This window comes from Parasteatoda tepidariorum, chromosome 6 (assembly GCF_043381705.1).
Source record: "Parasteatoda tepidariorum isolate YZ-2023 chromosome 6, CAS_Ptep_4.0, whole genome shotgun sequence".
Taxonomy (NCBI): Eukaryota; Metazoa; Arthropoda; class Arachnida; order Araneae; family Theridiidae; genus Parasteatoda; species Parasteatoda tepidariorum.
This window is the reverse complement of record NC_092209.1, coordinates 36,102,078-36,125,421: the sequence shown is the minus strand read 5'-3', so window position 1 is coordinate 36,125,421 and position 23,344 is coordinate 36,102,078. Positions and strand designations below refer to the sequence as shown.

At 29.5% G+C, this 23,344-nt stretch overlaps 1 protein-coding gene across 1 annotated transcript in view; it reads left to right on the top strand.

The window, feature by feature from the left end:
- Positions 1–20,322, top strand: part of LOC107447314 (transmembrane protein 151B-like) — a 139,208-nt gene extending 118,886 nt beyond the window's left edge. The window contains exons 2-5 of the mRNA XM_016062189.4: positions 9,022–9,315; positions 11,278–11,508; positions 12,739–12,962; positions 19,196–20,322. Of these exons, the coding sequence (XP_015917675.1) occupies positions 9,022–9,315; positions 11,278–11,508; positions 12,739–12,962; positions 19,196–19,949 (1,503 nt within the window). The 3' untranslated portion in view covers positions 19,950–20,322. The remainder of the gene's footprint in view (positions 1–9,021; positions 9,316–11,277; positions 11,509–12,738; positions 12,963–19,195) is intronic.
- The last annotated feature ends 3,022 nt before the right edge of the window (positions 20,323–23,344 follow it).

The window sequence follows — 23,344 nt, the reverse complement described above, 5'->3', positions numbered from 1 at the left end:
AAAATCATAATTTTTTAATCGAATTTTTAAAAACGTTGTCGTTTGAAAACTAAACAGTTTAATCTGTTTTTTCTTACAGTTCCAAATAGCACGGCGTCTGACTGTTACTAATTTCATTGGATTACAGATAAATGTTTCTTGCACTTTTTGTTTTTACAAACAGCAGTTTTTTTCGGGGGAAATGCTCAGTCCTGGGTTGATTCACCTACCCGATTTTGTCTAACCTTTCCTTGAATTGATTTTCATAGGTCAATAAGGACTAAAAAAAATTTATATTAAGTTATACCTAGGTAATGTTTCCCTATATACTTTTTAAAATTGTAATTTTTTTTGAGGGACGTATTTTTGAAAATAGTTTTGATGGATTTTTCCTACATGCTTTTTTATCCTGAATTTAACTGTCATACTTGAACCGAAGCGAGTACAATTCCCTAAATATACAAACAATGGGTAGATATTAAAAGTCGCTATTACGTCGCTATAAATGATGATGAACTGCAAATGTTATTTTTTTTAACTTTAATAATAATAATAATAATAAAAAAATTAATTTCAAATTTGAAAAAGCAAAAAGCTTTAAAAAAATCAAACAAATTTTTGTAAAAATTCAATGCTTTTAAATTTTTCGCTAGACAGTGGTTACCGAGTACTATTTAATACTGATTTTCATAAAAAATCTAAAGTAAGTGTGTATTTTAGTTAATTGCCGGTGGACTTGTGGATAGATTTGCTTGTTAGATAAACCACTTGAGATAGAAAGATATTCTGCAGGGTTTAAAATGTGTACAATTAAATTACAAGTTGAGAAATTGCCAATCTTGGATTCAACTTTCTTGATCTACATTAGAAAATTATACAGAATAATTTGAATTAACTTGATCTATTATAAAATATTATTAATTTGAATTTTACTAAGCATATAAATTTAGAAAAACCATAAGATTTAGGAATACTTTTTGAAATTAAGGAGACTACTAAAAACCTTGAAGCTTGCTCAATAAACGGTGTTTAAAGTAATGATAGTCTGTAGATTTTTTTTACCTCAATGATAAAATCATAAAAAAGAAGGAATATATGTTAAGTAAAGAGTTTCCGAAGTGTACAAACTTTTTGGAAGGACTCGATATTTAATTTTACGCTAGACCGCAGTTACTGAGCAATAATAATTACTGCAGCTAGTAGGAAATCTTGAATGAGTGTGTGTATTTAAGATAATTACCAACAGAAAAATACTTGAAACAGGAGGAGTTTCTCTAGGGTTTTAATTGCGGGTAATAAAATTACAATTTGGGAAATTGTCGACCTGGCATTCAAATTACTTGATCTTAATTTAAAAAAATAATACTGAATAATTTTAATTACGTTGATTTGGAAAGAAGTGGTGATTATTTCTGGCTCATTAAAAGGGATTTGTGAAATTGAAGGCTATTTGTGGCCCTTTTATAGAAAGAAAATGCATGGTTGAAAACATTTATTAGTTCATTAAGAAATAAAGCTGAAACAAAAATACATTGTGCTGTGAAAAAGAATCGAATGACATTAAATAAATTTTAATTTAAGAATAAGACTAATCACTCAAGGCTTGCCAAATAAACACAGTTAAATTTTAAGAATTAGTAAATAGTTAGTTAAGTAAATTAGTAAATATGTAACTAAATTAGTAAATATGCTTGGATTTAGTAATATATATAATTACATTGTAAATTATAAAATTACTCGTTCAATTTTCACTAATTTTGTTTGATAAATTATTAAACGAATTTTGCTTTTGAAAGTTACGATAAAAATTAATGTTTAGTGAAATTTTAGATTTTTTTTCGGATTCAATGTTTATTCATTCTAAAATAATGTTCCAAAATTGGACTAAGAATATTTGGTCAAATTATACCATTTTAAGAAGTCAAATAAATATGATCATTATAAGTTTATGATGAAAATTTATTACAACTTTAATAATCACAGCAATAAATGATAACTCCCTTAGAGCATATATTTTGATAAATATCAGGGTTAATTCAATTACAGAAAAGTATGTAATTTTTAAAAATAATTTGAAGCAATTTAAAAAATTTTAAAATTTTTTTTTAAAAAAATAGTTAATTTTTATTTATTGAATTTTATTTTCTTATTCTATAATTCTAGTTATAAAGCTTCATAAATTTAATTTAGTTAAAATTAAATAACTGAATTTCATTTTTCAACAGTGTTAACAATAATTGCACTTTATATGGACCTCTCTTAAAATTATATTGCCTTATATGCTTTATCTTCCGTCATTAGTAGATGCGTAATTAATGCGATTTGGTACGAAATTTTACTACCTTTGGGCCAGGAAGTTTAATTTATTATAAAAAAAAAATAAAGGAATCATCAAGAACTTATTGTTTTGATTTTTATTTGCGTGGAAACTCCTGTGATTAAGCTAAAATTAAAAGCACTAGCCCATTAATTAAGCTTAATTTCCTATGCCTTTTCCAGAAGAGATTAACTTATTTACGTTTCGCCATTTTTCAGAAGTGCTCACAATAGTAGTCTCTGAATTTCGATGAAACTAAGGTTTAATTGCGCGTTAAATAGTTACTTCGCTAAATTTGTAATTTTATGGTCCGAAATAACTATAAGGATAAACTAATTAAAGTGGTTTAACGTATACATTTAATGCTTGAATTAACCATTAAACGTGCAAGTTAGACTGTTTGAATTCACACAAGAGGTATAAAAAAAGGTATAATAACATTTTTACATTAAACTATCTTTAATTGGCGAAAGGTATGATATTTGTAAGATAAAATTATAGTTTAATTTTATATAATTGAATATGAAATTCTAAAGTTTAATTGCATCAGTTGCTCTGACTATTGTACTCTAAAAAAATCAATTCAAAATTGAACCTAAATATTGAGTCCTAGAATCAGAATGCAGTGCAAATAACTTTACTAAGGTGTTTACTTAAACCATGCTTTTATTCAAGATGAGCCATAGTATCGTTTCAATCTAGTTTAAGGAGTATATAACTTGGTTAAACTTAGTATCATATTAGATTTGCAGCAAATTTGAATGATAATATCTTAGATATACGCATATTTGAATAATAATATAATAAGGATAATATGTTGATATTAGAATTGACGGAAGACATGATGATTGTATGAAAATATTATAAGAATAGTTTGATTTTACATGTTTAAATATGAAATTCGTAAGTAAAATTACATCAGTTGATATGGCCTATATACACTTAGAAAAACCAGTTCCCAGTTGAACCTAAATATTAGGACCTAGAATCATAATGCAGTGCAAAGAATTTTAATGTTTAAGTTTGAACCATGTTTTCGTTAAGTTCAACCATTGTATCGTTTAAATCAAGTTTAAGGAGTATGATGTGGTATTTTTAAATTAAGTATATTAAAGTTGGAGTAAATTTGAACTATTGTATGGTTTAACATGCTCGAAACTGTTAAGCAGTGTACAGGATGTCCAGAAATTTACGTATTTAATAATTTTAGCTCAATTGTTTTCAATAACGAAATGTGAATTTTTTGTTGGTACATAAAACTAAATAATTACTTAAAACATTATTCAATTTTAATTACTTTTTTTATTTCCAAAGGCAGAGAACTTGGCGAAATGTAATAAATAAGAAAAAACAAAGAACTAGGAACAATAAAAAATAACAAAAAAGTCATTGCTTTATTCGGCTTCTCGCCAAAAAGAGCCGCGTGACCACAGTAGTTCCACTAAGCCCTCCGCAGTAGGAAACGTGGTAGCCATACATAATGACGTGATGCTCCGGAAGAGTACAGTTTAAGTCCAGAAAAAAATCAAAATGGTTTCTATAATCATCCTCAAAACGAAATACTATATGACCAGAAAAGGGCACAGCAATGTTCAAAACATTGTTCCACAATAAAAACTTTCCTTTTGCATTGAGTTCCAGTTTTCAAAAACGAAAGACAATCGATAGCACAAAGGCCATGAAATTCAAATTTTCCTTGAATTTTGGGACATCTTTTACAAAAAAACAAATGTGGTACCTACAGCAATGTCTTATTAATTTAAACATAACTTACACAACACTTTCAATATTAATACAATTCAGCAGTTCAAAAATTAACAGTGGGAGTATAAAATATATTGTACCATGCACAGGGATTCGTTTCAAGTGGCGATGAATAAAACAGTCCTTAAGAATTCAAAATTCGTATTATCTTTCAGAAAATACAGCCATTTCTAGCACTCAATTACAGCTCAAATAACAGCTTAATAGAGCATATAGGCTATGAAACTTCAGACGGTTGATTGAGCTCACAAGAGACTAGCAAATTATTATAACTAAAATATAATATTGCAGACAGAAGCTGGCTCACCGTTTGTCTTTCGACACGTTTCTAGACAATTCTCATATAACTCTATAATTAGTCTTATCTCTACCAAACCTATCATTTTTTCACCAAAAAGGTCGCCAAGCATCGCCAAGATTATCGCAAAGTCGGCAAAAATGTCACTAAACCGAGAATTTATAAGAAATATGAGGCATTATTTTCTAATTATTTTAAATGTTACTTACTTATTTTGTCTTTTTCTGAATTTGTAAATTAGTTTCGGTCTTTGATTAGATATTTATAAGAAATATAAGGCGTTATCTTCTTTCTCAATTATGTAGGAACCAAGCAATCCTCCAGCAAATTTTTCAATTAAATTGTTTATCCATGACCCGTTCGAGATACCCAGCCCCACAACAAAAGAATATTCACAAAAACACACAAACATTTACAAATATATAATAATATCTTTCATTGTGCAGAAGAACATTTAATTTGTTGAACATTGTTTTCTGATTATGCATTCTGATATACATTTTGAGACTCTTTCTGGTTACAATTTTTTCCAATTAGCGTCATTTTTAAAAATAAAGAATTATGTGCACAACAGAATCGCAATCGAATTAGCTTTCTCTTCAAGATCGATAAAAATAATGGATCATTTAAGAGAAATAAGAAATAAAATGCAATGTTTTTCAAAATAGTTCCAATCTGTATAATTTGTAGACTTACGAGGTTATGATTTACAGCTTTTAACATCTATTTTCTTGAAGAGCGAATTGTTTTTCTTGTTCTGTATCTACTAGCAACATTTCCTTGAAAACGACAAATGAAAATGATAAATGGCGAGAAGAAAATGGAATGTCAAGCGAACGTTTCGTCTAATATTTTTCAAACGATCTCAAAGTTTCTTTGCAGTTTAAAGTTATACCACAGGGATGAAACAAAAAAACTGACTGTCACTTTTTGCATTAAAACAAAATATAAAAGGCGTTGAAACTGAATTTTTCTTTACTATTTTAAACTTTCAAACAATTTCTCTGAAGGTTCAATGAAACTAAAGAAACAAAGATTATTTTTCACACTATCAAAAGTCATATAGTAGATAAAAATAAGGGCATATCCTGTAACCTTAACACTAGGTTTAGACGCATTTCGAATTTTATAAGGAAAATTACAAAACCCGTTTGCATTTTTATTTTATCTTTTGTAATGACTTTAATCCATTGATCGAGGTAAATATATATTGAAATCTATTTTCTTCAAAAGAGTTGAAATATTGAAATTCTCTTTGTGGTATACCTATCTCTATGGATATGCGTCAATTTGGCACGATCGTAATTTAGACAAAATTTTGAGTAAACAAGCAAGCATCAGATAAATAATAAATAGGAATGTAACGACAATACTTCGATCCGTTATCCGATATTGTTATCTTAAATGAAACAAGCGATAAACAACTGTTGTCGATAAGCAATAATAGAAAGAACAAACGCAGAATGTCAATGATGTCAGAGTGATGTCAATTGTTCAGAGAAATGTGTATAATTAAATTATTGAATAATAAAAACTTTCCATAAATATATATCTCATATTTTAAATTTTTTTCTTCTTATAGTATGTAATTACATTGCTTTCTAAGTGCTGCTATATGTATTCGTTCGTGCGTCAGTGTTCGTAGAGATAGGTATATAAGAAACATCCGTAAACCTAGTTTTAAATTCTCATCTGCAGTATTTAAATGGCATTTTCTCAAAATAGCGTTTCACTGCTAACTTAAAAATATAGTACCTATTGTTGTTAGGTACTCAGTAATATCGTTAAGTTATGGGAAGAGCTTTTTAATTAATTGAATAAAATCTGACATATGAAACATTACATATGAGGTATTTTTTTAAATAAAGCTATTTTGTTAAAAGCGTTTCTTAAAAACAACTAAGGGTAATGTAAATTTCATTAATAGTGCATTATGTTCCCTTGAATTAGCATTTTTGCTATAATTAAATGGCATTTTCTTAAAATAGCTTTTCAGAGGATTATTTAACAATTTAGTACCCAATAATGTAAAGTACTCAGTTATGCAGTTAGGTTGCAAGATATATTAATTAAATTTGATTAATTAAATAAAGCCATATATATCAAAAACATACATATGAGGTGTATTTTTATAACGCCACTTCGCTGAAAACGATTCTTAAAAACCGTTAAGCAGAATGTAAATTCCATTAAAAATGCATTATGACCCACTGAGCGAATCACCATTTGTTCTAACTAATTGTAGTTGAATAAGTGAATAATTCTATAATGGAGGAGATACGTTGGTCAACCATTAATATTGCTAAAATATTCTACGAGTTAATAGTAATGGACAATTTAATATTTTAATAAATAATATACTTAATTTGGCTTGTATATTTCCTTTTACTAAGTAATGATTGAAATTAGAATAATTACCATCTCATTATTTGAAATATAAGTATTTAAATTTAAAATAAAAACAGTGCTGAAAATTAACCTCGCCAAAAAATTTAAATGTTTTGCTTGAAAATGTCTCTCTTATTTTTTATGGTGTATTTTGGCGTTGAAAAATTAGCCCTAGTAAAAGGGAGCTACTTTTGATCATTCGAAAAGAGTAGCATATATTTCCTTTTGTATGAAAATCTTTTAAAAAAATAATTCATAAATTTTAATAGTGCACTTGAGGATATTTTATAAATGAAACATACTGTCTCTTATTAGACATTTTGTATACACTCTTAGGTAAGAAGTTTATCTAACAAATATTAATCAATGCAGCACAGTTAAAAAAAGAAGAAGAAAAAACATTGTTTTGCATCAATGTATGTACCATTTAAATATTTTGACACAGCACAGTTAATGAAGAAGAAGAAGAATAAACATTGTTTTGCATCAGTGTATGTACCATTTAAATATTTTGACACAGCACTGTTAAAAAAGAAGAAGAAAAAACATTGTTTTGCATCAATGTATGAACCATTTAAATATTTTGACACAGCACAGTTAAAAAAGAAGAAAAAACATTGTTTTGCATCAATGTATGTACCATCTAAATATTTTGACACAGCACAGTTAATGAAGAAGAAGAAAAAACATTGTTTTGCATCAGTGTATGTACCATTTAAATATTTTGACGCAGCACAGTTAAAAAAGAAGAAAAAAACATTGTTTTGCATAAATGTATGTACCATTTAAATATTTTGACGCAGCACAGTTAAAAAAGAAGAAAAAACATTGTTTTGCATCAATGTATGTACCATTTAAATATTTTGATGCAGCATAGTTAAAAAAGAAAAAGAAAAAACATTGTCTTGCATCAATGTATGTACCATTTAAATATTTTGACACAGCACAGTTAAAAAAGAAGAAGAAAAAACATTGTTTTGCATCAATGTATGTACCATTTAAATATTTTGAAACAATTAATTTCAAACTATTTTATATTTTTTAAAAACTGACCCTTACGCTTATCATTCACTTTTAACTATGTAAGACTGCAGCTTCTTGACAGAATAATTACAAATTCTAAAGCATTTTTTAAGTTTCTTAGTCTCTGTTTCTCAAATTTAAATTAAAATTTCTCTTAAGGCGTGGTGGTCGAAAACGTAGGAAGTTACAACAGTTGGTAACTTAAAATTTATTGAACATTTTCAACTTTCGTAATTATGTCCTGTTTCGTTAACGTTTTGAAATAAATTGAAAGAAATTTTTCTAACAGACAAAACAGTGCAATTTTGAATATTGTATTACTAAATTTTTTATAACCGTGGTATTTATAAATTTTGAAAGCATTCAAATCGAATGTTCAGAGAGAGAGTCATGATTTGATACTTACAAGCGACGTCAAGCGCGGATAGGCCAATCAAGTTTGTTGAAATAAATTCTGATTCGTAAATTGATTCAACGTGATATTAAACTCGAACCGTAATGCTGTAACTTTACCACGTGATTAGACACAATAGCGTGATTAGTTTACTGTTCCCAATCAGAAAAAATTGGATGCTGGTGCAGTTGCTTATCCCTTTCTTTCGAGCTTCCGTGAAAATGACGGGGTGAGGTTTCGCCCTCTATTTCTCGCTCTCGTGATATTGACGGACTGGAGTGCTCACTAGTAACACACTAATAAGAATAAAACTAATTCATTTCTTTTGCCCGGAAAACATTTTATTTCTCATTTTACACAGGATATTTTTAAGGTAATTGTGGAAGAGATGAAAACAATAAGAGATGTAGGAAGGAAGCATGGTCCTACTATCCAGATTGTGACGTTGGGCCTCTGTATCTCATGCTTTGAAATTTATCACACAAGGAAAAATTACTAATCTTTATTTATAATATGCATAAGTTTATAAATTTATTATTCATTATTCGTATTTTTTTCAAATTTCCATGCTAGCTGGAAAACCAACATTAAGTCATAGTAACCGTGAATGTTGGCTTTTCCGAAAAATTTAATATTTTAAAATTTCAAGCTAAAAACAAATCAAAAATGAATATATCTGTTGTTCATACACATATTTTTATATAATTTTCAGTGATAAAAAAAATTATCACTTTTATGACCGTTTTCTTGAAAATTAACCAATTGTTTAAAATTTTTGAACATATTTAGCAATTATAATTATAACTTGTTTTGTTAGCATTTTAACATGACTAATCGATTTCTTTTTTTTCGTTTCAGCAACGTCCGCAGAAGCAAGGGTTGTGCCGAAGCCTCCGCCGCGACGCCCATATCAAGTGCCTCGTCCTGACCTTGCTTATTTTAGGGTGCATGGGAGCTCTGGTTTGGTGCCAGTGTGCCCGCGTCACGCGTCTCGTCGTTAACTTCCATTCCTTTCCTATTACTACCCGGAGGACGGCCAGCCCCTGTGAAGAGGGCTACGTCTTCATTCCGGTTGCCTTTATGGCCATGCTCTACCTGGTATACTTGGTAGAGTGTTGGCATTGCACCACGAGGCTGGAACTCGCGTACAAAGTAATGTTCTTCCCTTTTATTTCGGAATTAAAATTTTTAAAAAATTTTATTAAAGTTTAGTTGTAGATTAATAAGGAGAAAATTATTATTACTTTTTTACAACACCTAAATATTAAGGCTCATTCCTTTTAAAAAAACGAAAGAGAAATTTTCAATGATGATAATTTTGCACGAAAATAATGAAATTAAAAAAATAGCACATTACAGAAATAAAAACATTTTTTTTATCTCTTAATCCAACTTAAAAGGCGTAAATTTATATTTTATAATTCTCTTTATTTTAGTTTCCTGCTTATTAAGCTTGCGTTGACTGGTGATTAAATAAATTATAATTCGAATAGTTTTGTTTTCGCCATATTTAGGAAACAATTTTGTAACCGTTGTTGAACAGTCGACCCAATTTTGGGTTTACGACTACCAATGTTCAACAATGTAGCCTAGTAATTTTGAACCCAATACAGAATATGTGGGAACTTCCGGATCAAGTATTGGAAGAAATTTTGCCTTAGAGGAGGACTGCTTGATGAAACTAATCCGCATATGCGTTACATTGAGAAGAAAACCATGAAAACTTCCCATGGTTAGCCTGACGGCAAGGGGACTCTAACCCATGATCCGTCTATCTTTAAAGATATTTTTACGTCAGCACTGTGGTCAGCGCCTGTCAGGGAGACATACGGGCTATCCCCTTAGCCACCAGCTCTTAGGAAGCTATTGTATTCTGTAAATTGACGCTCTAAGAATTCGGGTTGATTATACATATTTTTTGGCAGGAAAATGGAGATTTGAATGTTGCTTGTTTGCACTCATGAAATGAGGAAAACGTATTATCATTCAGCATAGATATTTAAAAAATGCAAGAAAATATAAGCTCGCAAATTAATCGAATTTTAACTGGTGATAAATTCCATGTCGTAATTTAAAGGGCGATAAATTCTTATTCAGTAATTAAACGCTCATAAAACCGTTAAATTTTGCTTTGCTATCAGGGACGGAATAAATAGAGATATGTGTGTTTAGCTAAATGATTTACACGTCACAAGCTCTACTTTCGCTGCTGCTTGCAGTGTGTTTGCCTAAAGCATCAAGAAAAAATTGATCTTTAATAGAGCTTATTCTCATCTATCTGAGGGGCGACGTAAATTTGGAACTTTATTTGTACAAAAAAATATATGATTCGTCAATTATAAAAGTTTGCATGAGTTTCATTTCTTAAATGTAATTAGTTTTTTTGTAACGTATTTCGAGCCATGACCAAAATAAAAAACTCACCAATGACATTGTTCTTACTTTAGACGGTACTAACAATTGTACTGTTAAACAAGTATGCAGTTACGAAATTATCAGAAGTTTGTCATGTCAGTTAAGTGTCGCAACAATTGTAGAAAGAAATGACTATAAAACTATAAACATTTCATTAAAGGACACTAAAATAATATTTCAAGAGACGCAAACACATATTATCAAGCCTACTTCACACGACACAGTTATTACCAATCATTGAATCAAGAAAAGCCGGTTTACACTCCAGAAAAAACGATTTTACTGGGGGTATCATGCTGGAAAATAACGTGTGTGAAGTAATCTTATGCCAAATCGATATTAAAAGCAACTTCAAATTTAATTCTTAAAAACAGCATTTCAAAATAAGCGTCACCAGAAGTTTCAATAGAGGAGCTAAAAATTCCGCAACTGAGACTAGACGAGCCAACGCTCAAGAGTCTTTAAATGAATATGACTTCCGTAGTTGAGCAGTAACAGGTAGTGTAATTTTAATCATTTCCGCTAGATGGCAACACCTCTTACGCAGTTAATCATAGAATTTATTTTCGCTCCAGTAAACAGTGTTCTCCAACTTCAAGTGATCCCTCGATCATGATCACATTTTTATATTAAAATAAATTCTACTTTATATAAGTTTGATAAATTATTATTTTTTTAAAATATTTTTATATTTTTCAGGTGGATGCTGCTACAGTATATGAGCACATCCAACAAATGCGCGAGACTCAGCCTGTGATCTGGTGGAAGGCGGTCTGTTACCACTATGTCAGAAGGACGCGACACGTGACACGGTATCGCAATGGAGATGCCTACACCACGACGCAGGTCTACTATGAAAGGGTTAATTCCCATGGATCTGGTGCGAGCTTCACATACACGAATTGCGGCGTCAAGGACATCTCAAAAAAGGTTCATCTCTCCCTTTATCACTTTTCTTAGACCATAGTTAATGCAATCACCACCGATTTCATCAATATTCAAATACGCATGTTGAACAGTTATAATATTTTTAATTTGTGCTTTCATCTTTTTTATTACTTCAGTTCTGATTAAGTACAATTGAATTTGGTTGATAATCATTCTTCAGTTTTAGAGAATGCAAACAGGCTTTGTCTTTTGTGTCTGTACATTAAGGTCTATCGAACGAAAACACAACATGCGTGTAAATTTTGTGATTTTTCACTATATGTCTACGTTTTCCTAAATCTTATGGAAAATAGTTGTGCAATTTCAGTCACATATGGATAAAAATTATAGTACATAATTCATTTCAGAACTTTAAAGTTATGCATTTTATAAATAAAAAAAAATAAATTTTATTATATTTCCTGCTTTTTATAGCCCCCAATGAGCTGTGATTAACGTATCGTTCATGGGCTACACTAGTGACACAACTCAAAAAACACGAGTTTTGGCCTAAGAAAATGTGTAAATGGGAAAATACAAATTCTTTCAGCAGCAATACTTGCACAACTCATAATTCAACTTGAAGGTAATCTTCGTTTAAGCAAACGAAAGCATTTCTTATGCATTTTACTTAGCAATGAAAACTTTAAACCCACTTATCTCAAAAGTTGATTTTTTGAGTTGTGCCGCTGTTGAAACCCATGAGCGATATTTACAATCAAAAGAAAAACAAAATAATGTTAAAATTCAATTTAATTCGTTTTAGTAAGGTAAGGGAATTCCTCCCGCCGTTTTTTTGCAGCAGTTCTTGTGTCGAGCGACAGTTAAGACCTTACACCCAGTGACCCAAAGTTGAAGGAATATCTTAGCGGATAGCGATTCTTCATTTCCAACGATGATCTGAATGATAAGGTTTGATTGCTAGGACTGATATGGCATGAGACTGTTACAACGTCTATACAAATGCATAGACAAAACCGGCAAGTGTGTATAAAAATAGACAACTGTTAAATCCTTAAAATCATATGACATAAAAAAAAAAGAAATTTCTTCTTATTTCTGAATAAAGAACATAGCTTTTTTAGTGTCATAGCAGGACAGAAATATGTAATTCACTATAACGCTTTAGTTTATCTTTAGAATTATTCAACAGCACTTTAAAATTATAAAATTTAGACTATGGAAATGTTCCATTTTAATTACAAACTAATCATTTTCCCCTCTATTTTGAAGCTGTTGGATTTAGAGAAGCATCCAGCCACAAAAATCCGATTCAGCAAGGGATTCGCCTTCGCCAACCTGGAAGCTGCAAATGAATTCGACGAACAAAGAAGAAGGTTCTTCCATGAAAACGAGAGACTAGACGACTATATGGAGATGTGCGAAGGCTTAGATCTCGTGGGAGTCAATTTCCAGGAACATATGGTTGCTTTTGCTGAGCCCCACAGATTACCTTGGTACACAATCTATTATGCATTATCTATATTCTTTCATTCTCTATCGAACATTATGATACGAGTCCCTTGACTTTTACTGTAAATATTTGTTCCAAGAGGAAAAATTCGCCTGTATTCGCAAATTCGTCCAGCTATACAGAACTTAATTATAATATAATTAATCGTGTATATACAAACTATAATGAATAGTTCAGTATCAAGCATGTAAAATATATAGGGTTTAAAATTCATACCATGGAAGTGAAAAGATTGGCTCATAAAGTGTAAGTTTAAGGCACCATAGACGTAACTATACATCTCACATAAAGCACCTACTTATGTAGCAGATGTATTATTTGAAGATGTGCGGATTAATCAGGTTTAAGAAATCTATAGTTAATTTTGTTTGCCATAAAGATTATCATGGTACCATTTTATTGTGCATTATTAGTATTGTTTCACTCTCCATCAAACTTAATAAAACGAATCCCCTATTGTAGAGCGGTATTATAATTTAGCTACACAAAACTATAATTGTAATAAATAAACCATCACAATAATAATTATAATTATAATGAATTAAATTCATTCATTTTTATTACAAAAATATATATACTGTTAAAAATTAATTCATACCATAGGAGTAAAAAGACTGGCTCATAAAGTGTAAGTGTTGGGCAGCAAAAACGCAACTATTAATTTCACATACAGCATCTACTTGTAAAGTAGATGGATTATTTAAAGATGTGCGGATGTATGATATTCTAAATCAATTTTTAGAAATGCATGGTAGTTTTTTCCAGCTACAAAGATTACCTTGGTACCATTCCATAATGCATTATCTGCTTTATTTTTTTTTTATTATTATTTACCAAACATTTTTAATCGATTTCTTAGAGCTCTATTGTAGATATTTGATGAGGATAGGGATTGTCCCTTTGGAATGAGGATAGAGAGGAAAATTCGTTTGAATTTACAAATTCGCCTAGCTATGATATACAATTAATATGTAATTAATTAAAATGCAATGAATTAATCATAAACACAATGATTATAACTGTAGTGAATTAAATTAATCTTCATTCGAATGAAGTATATAGCTTATAAAATCGATTCAAGTAATAGAAGTAAAATTATTAGCTGATTTAGAGTATAATTTTTGGATGCCATATCCGCGGCTATATACCTTATAAAGCATCTGCGTATGCATCAGACAATAATATAAATATGAGCAAGGCGTCATTTTCAAAATCACGTTTTAGAAACGCAATGCTTTTGCGGAGCCACACAAATTATATATTTGCATTAAATTCAGCTAGTCATAAAGTCTATACAGAATGAGCGCAAATTCCATGGCAACCCATCGGCGGAAGTGTCATCGTACGCTGCAAGGGGAGCTTTCCCATTATGGGCAGGACTTTTTGCCTTCAAGACTTCAAATGACACATATCCATTTAGATAAACAAGGGAATTACTCATTCTTCTTGAAGAATAAATACTAAACTACCACGTATAAATAGTAAATATTCAAGTTTTAATGCTAATCATATGCGTTGATACTAATCATACGTGGCTTTATGTAAGTATTTATGTAAGTAAGTTAATGCACAGGTATAATTTATGCAATCGAAACATTTTTAACATATATGTTTAATAAATAAAAAGATATAGGGTAAATAAAAAATATTGATGATTATATTAATAAAATATACTACTACTGAACTAGCGCTTTAGTATGTTGAAATCATTAAGTTTATTATTATTTTTTACGTGTAAAAACATAATTGCGGAGGCTTTGATTTTATGTGATACCACTTATTATTTATCATAGCTGCTTACTAATTTTCAACAACTGTAAAAATTAAATAAATTACAGTTTTTGAATGGGGAGGATGTAAAGTACTTTGTTGTAAATGAAATATAATTTTTATATTTATTAAAAAAATTAATTAAAACTAAATTTTCAGCACTCCAGTAAGCTTAAACCATTAAGATTTTTTTTGTTATGTAGCATGATTCTTTGTAATTATTTATCATAGACACCTACAAGCTCCCAACAACAATAAAAACTAAATTAATAGCAATTTATGAATTGTGTCATTTAAGAATTTCAAAGAAAAAATAGTAATATAGGAAAATATAAGCCTGCAAACTGTCGCAAATTATAATACAATAGAAACTGAAGAAATAATGTTACAAATGTGCTATAAGTCAAAAATTAATCCACTATTGCATAATTCAGCATTTCTCGCTTTCCCTAATTCTCTAAGGTTGTAAATACCCCCAACTCAAGCCAAGATTGATTGATTAATACACGAAAGGGTATAGGAGTGCCTAGTGGCAATAGCTAGGCAATGACCGATAACCCGATAGAAGATCGATAAACTTAACGCTTTTGCTTCAATGCAGTCGGTCACTTTCGATTATATTCTGAATGTATGGAAAAGTCTAGGTTAGGATTGCTTTTTTTCCTGTTCTATTTTCCTTTTTGCGATAGTTACTGCAGATGGAATTGGATAAATTATACCAGCATGTTGTTTCCGACAATTTGAGTTGTTTTGGAACTGAACAGAGCTGAAAAATAATGCTCAAAATGAGCTCTAAACCAGTCAGATTTTGCAAAAATAAAAAAAAAATAATAAAAATAAAGAATTATTGTATCTTTCTCTCACAAAATAGTAAATAAAGAAAAAAACCTTTATTTACCACATATTTTTACAACATAATATTAACATTTTATTTTAGTATTATTATGTGGTGAAGGATAGCTCCAAATTGTTAATCTATTATCTATTTACATATTTAAATCAAATATTTCGAAAGGAAGGGAAGAGGAAAATCCTAATAAATTACATGTTTCATTGTCTTTTTTTTAACCCGAAGCTATTTCGTTACTACAACGATTTTAATCCACTAATTTGCGATCTATTTTGTTTTTAGATATTTTTTGCAGAAAATATTTTAAAACAATTTTCAACTGGCTATTCTTATGAAACTATTAAGTTTTGAGATTGACCAAAACCGAAAAAAAAAAAGTTTGAAAATGTGCTTAAAAATTCTACCATTAGTTCTTACCTTACCATGGAAAATAATGCTGGACAGTATTATTAGTTTTATATCATTTTGTGGTGAAGAAATGCGCCAATTATTGAATTTAAAATCTATTTCTGTTTTATATTTAAATCAAACATTTTGATTAAGGCGACAGAAAAAAAACCTTTATTTATTTCAAATTAAATATATTTTCTTTAATCCGAAGCTATTTCATTACTACAACACTTTTAATCTACTAATTTTATATCTATTTTTTTATATTTACTGTAGAAAGTATTGAAAAAATTGTATCAGCAGTTTATTCTCGTGATATTGTTAAGTTTTGAGACTGAACAAAACTTTAAAAACACGATTGAAATTTCACTTTAAAGCCTTTAACATTTTCTAGAAAATGAATATATGCGTATGCACTACTTTTTTTAAAAGAAGCATTTAACTAAATGAAAACTCTAAACTCAATTTCAATAATATCGAGGGGAGGAAAATAGAACACTTATAAATTTAATTTGCGTTTCCCTTTTCTATTTAAATAAAATATTTCGATTATAGTGATAGAAAAAAGATAGTAATAAACATTTTGTTAACTACTCTTCATATTACAAAGTCTTCCTTAACTATAATATTTTTAATCCAATGTTACACTGTTATCTTAGAACTTCTCTTAGAGGATTTAGAAAAATAAAAACATAATTCAGCATAACTAGAAATGCAGCAGACGTACCGAAAAGAAAAGTACCCACAAAGTACTTTAGAGGCAATTTATTTAAAGTGTTTTGAAAATTACAATACGAAAGTAAATTACATTTCTAAGAAACTACATGTAAATTCCCTGTAATGTAAAATGCCCTGATAAAACTCAGCTACCATTACTGATTATGTATCAATAGAATTTTATTTAAGAAAAAAAGAAAAAAGGTTTTATTAGAAAAAAAAAAACAGAGCACCGAAAGTAAGTACATTTTTAAATTTCGGTTGAGCTATAATATTTTTCTCTTCCTTTATAATTTTATTTCATTTTTTAAGTAATATATATATATATATATATATATATATTCTAACTTGATAAAAACATAATGGGAATAACCAATACATTGAAATAAAACACTGATNATAATATAATATAATATAATATAATATAATATAATATAATATAATATAATCGACTCTACAAGTAGTTAGAAGTCTCTTGTAGAAATATTCAGACATGCACCCTAAATAAATCTTCATAATGGTGAAAGTGTTTCGGGTGCAAGATTTTGCGTTCGAACTGACCTCTTGATTATATCCCATAAACGTTCGATGGGATTCATTTCGGCTGATCTTAGAAGGTCAAACAATTGTTTAGAATAGTCCTGAATGTTCTTCAAACTAGTCGTGGACAATGGAAGCCAGGTGTGTGGCGCATCACGAAATTTTTATTGTTGTTTGGGTACCTGAAGTCTAAGAATAACTGCAAGTGGTTTCCAATTAGCTGAATATAACCATTTCCTGTCAATGACCTATGCAATTGGACCATAGGATCCAGTTCATGCCATAAGAAAGCAGCCTGTACTATTATGGAGCTATCTCCAGATTGCATAGTGTCTTGTTCAAAACTTGGGTTCATGGCATTGTTGGTTCTGTGCCACACTCAAAATCTATCACCTCTGACCAGCTTAAATTATGACTTAATTGCAGTTTACCAGTCGTCTCGGGCCCAACCAATAAGGTCGCGAGTCCAGGTGATGTGTTGGATGTGATGTTAGTCAGACTGGAATGTAGTAAAAGCATTCCAGTCTGTCTTCTGCTGCCATATTTCAATACAGTCAAATTTCGCTGCACTTACCTAAGAGACATGCTCATTTTATGTCCCGTATTGATGTTTGCTTTGTTTCACGCTCTGTTACTGGTCTCTTAACAATGACAATTCTACGCAGACGTCAGCGACCTCGGTCATTAAGTGCTAGAGGTCGACCACTACGTTGCCCGCCCATGGTGAATGTTTATGCCTGAAATCAGGTATTCTTGGCATTCTCTTGACATTGCAGATTTAGGAATGTTGAAATCCCTCAAAGGTATTGAAATGGATTGTCCCATGCGTCTAGCTCCATCTTCCATTCAACGTTCATAGTCTGTTATTTCTCATCTTGTTGCCATAATTACTTCACAAACATTCTCAGATGAATTACTTGAACACAAATAAAAGTCCTGCCAGTGCACTGCCTAATCTATGCATTTTGCCGATACTACTCCCATCGGCATATTTGCATATTACTCTCTCCATGACTTTTATCACCTCAGTGTATGAAAAACATACTTTAATCTATTAAAAGACTTAAATAATCTATTATAAATTATGCCATTTCAAATAGTTTACAAAGTCAATCTGAATACATTGTTATATGCTATAGCTGTCAGTAATAAATGTCTTTATCTGTGTTTTTAGAATCTTTGCCAAAATTGAAACAGAAATTTATGAATGGTGAGGAAAATTATTACTTAATGTGAAGAAAAAAAAATGAAAACCATATCGAAATCTATGGAATCACAACTAAGAATGACAAACCAGAAAATATAACACATTTATTTGACTCCCGAACGAAACAAGGGGATTTTGAAATTGATTATTTAAAACACCTCCACGTTTCATTAGGTAGTCAAATAAGTTTTGATGTCCTTTACTATACCTTCTTTTCTAATAGTTCGGCAAACTTTGATGGCACATTTGTTTCGTTCTTTCAAAATTTCTTCCTATCGCACTATAAGTACGTGAGGCACGTAGTTTATCTAGCAATACCTAAACAATTTTGATTTGAAGTGAAACAAAATCATACATTAATTTGGTGACAGATTATTTGACTTGAAAAAAATGAAAGCTATATAGAAATCTAAGGGTTAATTACAGAAAAAGACAAAGCTCAAAATTTGACACATTTGTTCCCCAAACGAAACAAGAGAAAAATGAATATTTGATACGTTTCAAAACCTCCAGTTTCATTGGGCAATCAAATAAATCTATTTTGATGTCTTTAACCATGCCTTTTTTTCTAATGGTTCAGCAAATTTTAATGGCATATTTGTTTTGTTCAAAAATTCTTTTTACCGCACTATGAGTAGATGTAAAACGTAGATTGTTCGACATACTTAAGGAAATGGTAATTTATTTAAATAATATGTACTTTTTTGCTCATTGTTACATTGTTTCAAATATTTTTTAATAGGTACGTCTCTCACATGATCTTCTGGATCTTTAGTTTAGCATTGCTTTCCTGGCCCCTGAGGGTGCTCATTCAGTACAAGACTGCGTATGTCCACTACCAGGTTAATAAACTGTTTGGCGTCAACTACCTCACCCCGTCTAGTGAAGCACAAATGATAGGTCACATGTCACGTGGTACTACAATAGACAGTTCCGAATTCGAAAGACAGATTACAAACAATAACACAATAGCTCCTAGTTACTCAGAATCACTGCTACTTCGATCATCGAGTTCATTCATGGAGAGGAATCGTGTGCAGCACATTGTACCAGATCTCAATCCACCTCCAAGTAGATCAGCTTCCACCAGAAGATTCTCCACAGGAATCCCCGTGTCCATCAGCAGATCTTCTCTACAGAATGGTAGAGTGGTGTATTACGTGTCCCCCTTAGAAGAAGTGAATAATGAAAATCACGTGACGAGACGTGAAAGGACTGGAGATGACCCATCAGAGAATGCTGTTGTCCCTCCCCCGTCGTACGATGATGCCTTACGCCACTGCCGACCCTTATTCCTACCTTTGAGGAGATCTGTGACAGACAGAGACATTCAGCGGAGGTTACCATTGGTGTTTGTCCATTATCCCAATCAGAGAGACACGATACCACTGGGTGAGGATATTGAAGAGAATGAACCAGAAACTGCAACAGAAACTAACACACCAGAAACTGCCACAGCCACCACTACTCCAGAAATAGCCCAAACAAGTTTATGACCAATAAGGTTACCCGATCCAAAACTCTTTAAAAGTTAAAATATCTTGTCATTATTTTAAGAATGAAGCACTAGTAAGCATCATAAATTTTTTATTGTTTATTGCATCTCGTTTTATAAGAGATTCTGAAATTATTCAGTTTGATTAACTAAATCATTTTTTAATGCAGATTAGTTCTTCTGGCTCTTTTAAAACAAAAACGGCTGTTCACTTCAAAACTTAAGAATCGCAGCCTGCATTAAATTAGACTCCATTACATAAGAATCCAAAACATAGGATAATATGATAAAAATTGAATGTCTGAGATAAAAATCAAAAACTTGAATGTATAGGATAAAAATCAAAAAATTTAAAAAAAAAAACATAAAGAAGTTTAAGCGACGTTAAATTTTTTTATTTTTATTGTTTGATTTCCATTATATATTTCTTACATGGCTATATTATCAAGCATAGTCAATTTCATTTTAGTACTTCTCATACTGTTTCATTTATATATTTTGCTAAGGAGGTGCTGCTTCAATAGCACAAAACACCTTTTTATAGATATGACCATGCAAGTTGAGAAATTTATTACAACATCAGAATTCATGAATTTTTTTTAAAAATTCTTTGAACTATTTTATCATTTCATAAAATCTTAAACATGTTCCGAAGCGTTATTTTTCTTTTTAGAATGATACACCATGAAAATAGGCATATGTTTTTCTCTAGACTTCTCATCAAATGATAAATGACTGTCCTTTACTAGTTTCCAATGTCGAATGTTTAATCTTTAACATTACTCATGCATAAAACCTCATATTTTCAGACAATGTTAAAAAAATGCTCAAAATACTAACACAAAACATTATACTTTACTTTAAAAATAAATTATCAGAGAATTTAATTTATATTAGATAAAAATGTAACTAAACTTCTTTAACATCGAAAATTATGAAAAGCAACTAGTGCTTCATTCTCACAATTTATTAGTTAAAATGTATAGCAGAGGCAAAATTAATCAAGCTTACTTAAAGCAATTTCATGAGCTTATAAATATATAAATACACTATTGAATTTTTCTTTCTAAGATACGATTGAATTCTAAATCTAGAATTATCTTTTTTAATAACTGTGAGTATTTCTTGTCCTAATTCTTTTCAAAATGTTGATGACTATCTATATTCAGAAAGTTTAACACCACATTTTTCTTTTAGCACATTTTTGGACTAAGCACAAGCTAACAAATTCCATATGCTAAATATATATTAGTTTTTGCAGAAAATCCTATTTTAAATACATCTTTAGCACCGAAAAGAAGACAGAATTATATTTTTATTCGTAAAAAAATATTATACGTAAGATAGTATAAGTAATTATGTAATAATCGGCAGATGTATATAATTTAGAATCGGACTAAGAGAAATTTCTTCGCATATATATAAGCTTCGAAAAAATTAAATGCTGAAAAATTGCTATGAGAGTTAAAAAAAACATGAAACAAATATTTGTTCTTAATTAAATAATTGAGCTTTTAGTAAGTAAACATATTGAAAAATTAAATTAATTACTGTAATTAAGAGCAATGAGATTTATTTTTTTATGTTCAGAAAGTTTTTTTATAGCGTTATAATAATGTTTATATTATGAAAACTTATTCTAAAAATAATAGTTAGGTTATCGTTTTCGCTTAAATTTTTAATTATTCAATTATAATGGAGTAAAAAATGTACTATCAAAACAAATTTGTTTCAAACCAAGTATGATAAACATCACCATAGTTTTTAAATTAAAATAAGATAATAAAAAAACACCAGAAAACTGTTCTTACAAGAAAGGCAGTTATGTAAAATTCTTTAGTTACAATAAGCCTATTATTTATATGCTTTGTTTAACCATTGCTGAACTATATCAGTAACTATTTGACTGCCACATATCAGGCTGTCTCAAGACACTGAAATGGACAATCACAAAAGTAAACTGCTTCTGCTATGTTGATAAAGCCTTCAATTAAACAACAATTGAAGTTGTCTGTTGACCCTAGTTAAAACGTCTTTTTATTACTGGAAAAAGTCAGTTTATGAAATTAGGTTATGATTTATCAATTTTAAAACTGTTTTGCGCTTTAATTTAGCTTTAAATAAATTCTCAAAAGAACTCGAAACCAAAACAATTAATATTTTCTTAAGTTAGAGATGTACTTAATAATAACTTATTCATTTTTACTTCTCTCTTATAATAATAAAATCAAAGAAATCAATTAAGATAATAAGGAAAATTTGCAGTAAATAATATTTTATATAGAAATGATTAATATAATATATTGAGTAATTTCAAGCGGCAAAATAACGTTCTTGTTGATATCAAAATTTAATTTGCTCCTCCTAGGCCGATAATGGGGTTTAATATCAAATCTTAATAAGATCTAATTAGATGGGGAAAAAATTCCACTAGAAAATATTCTAAACATTAAAAACAAAGTTCTTCACAACATTAAATTGATAAAGATGGCTATTCTTATTCTTTTGTTGCTAAGGCAAACTAGTTTATTGATATAAAAAATTTAACGGTCTGTAACGTAATTGATTAGTTTTTTTTAATTGTTATTGCCTTCTATATATCTAGAATTGAGTATAGAGCAAATTTATAAACAGAAAGCTGCAAACATGTTCAGCTTTGGTAAAACAAATCATAAAATATTATTTATTTACGCTAATAAAACAAAATTATAAAATTTAATTAAGAACTTTTGTCTAATAGTAATTATTTACCTTTTTAAAATCATACTTCATAGTTTTTTTAAAAATTCAAAAGTAAATTTTGAATAAGAAAATATAAGCGCAAGAAATAGAGAATAGTTTTGTCACTACTTAATTGTTCTTAAATCTTAAATATGCATTTTTCACAGATATACAACTTTTGGCTTAATAAAAGTAATTTTCTCCACAAAGAAATGTATGAAAGTATTATTAGATGACGTCAAAAACACTCTTTTAAAAAGAAATTAAAATTGGAAAAATGTTCTCTTTTATAGTATGTTTCAGGGCAAAATCAAAGAGACATCGTGTCTTCAAGGAAAATATATAATTGACTATCATATTAATGTTTTAAAATTTTATTTCAATTAAAAAAATATCTTTCTGTGAAATTTTTCCGTAGGAATCCCTAAACAATAACGTCCAATAAAATGATTTCGAAATTAATTTATGATTCAAAATATTAGTTATAATTTTTTTAGGAAAAATCTAAATCGTGAAAAATTAGTACATTTTGAAAAAGATTTATTTTAATAATACTTTTTCCTTAACTATTCGAAATCCTTCGAAAATTAAAAAATATTTAGATGATTTTAGAAATTTAATGTTTAATATTAATCTCTGGTTTATTTTATATCAAAAACTGAAAATGGAATATTT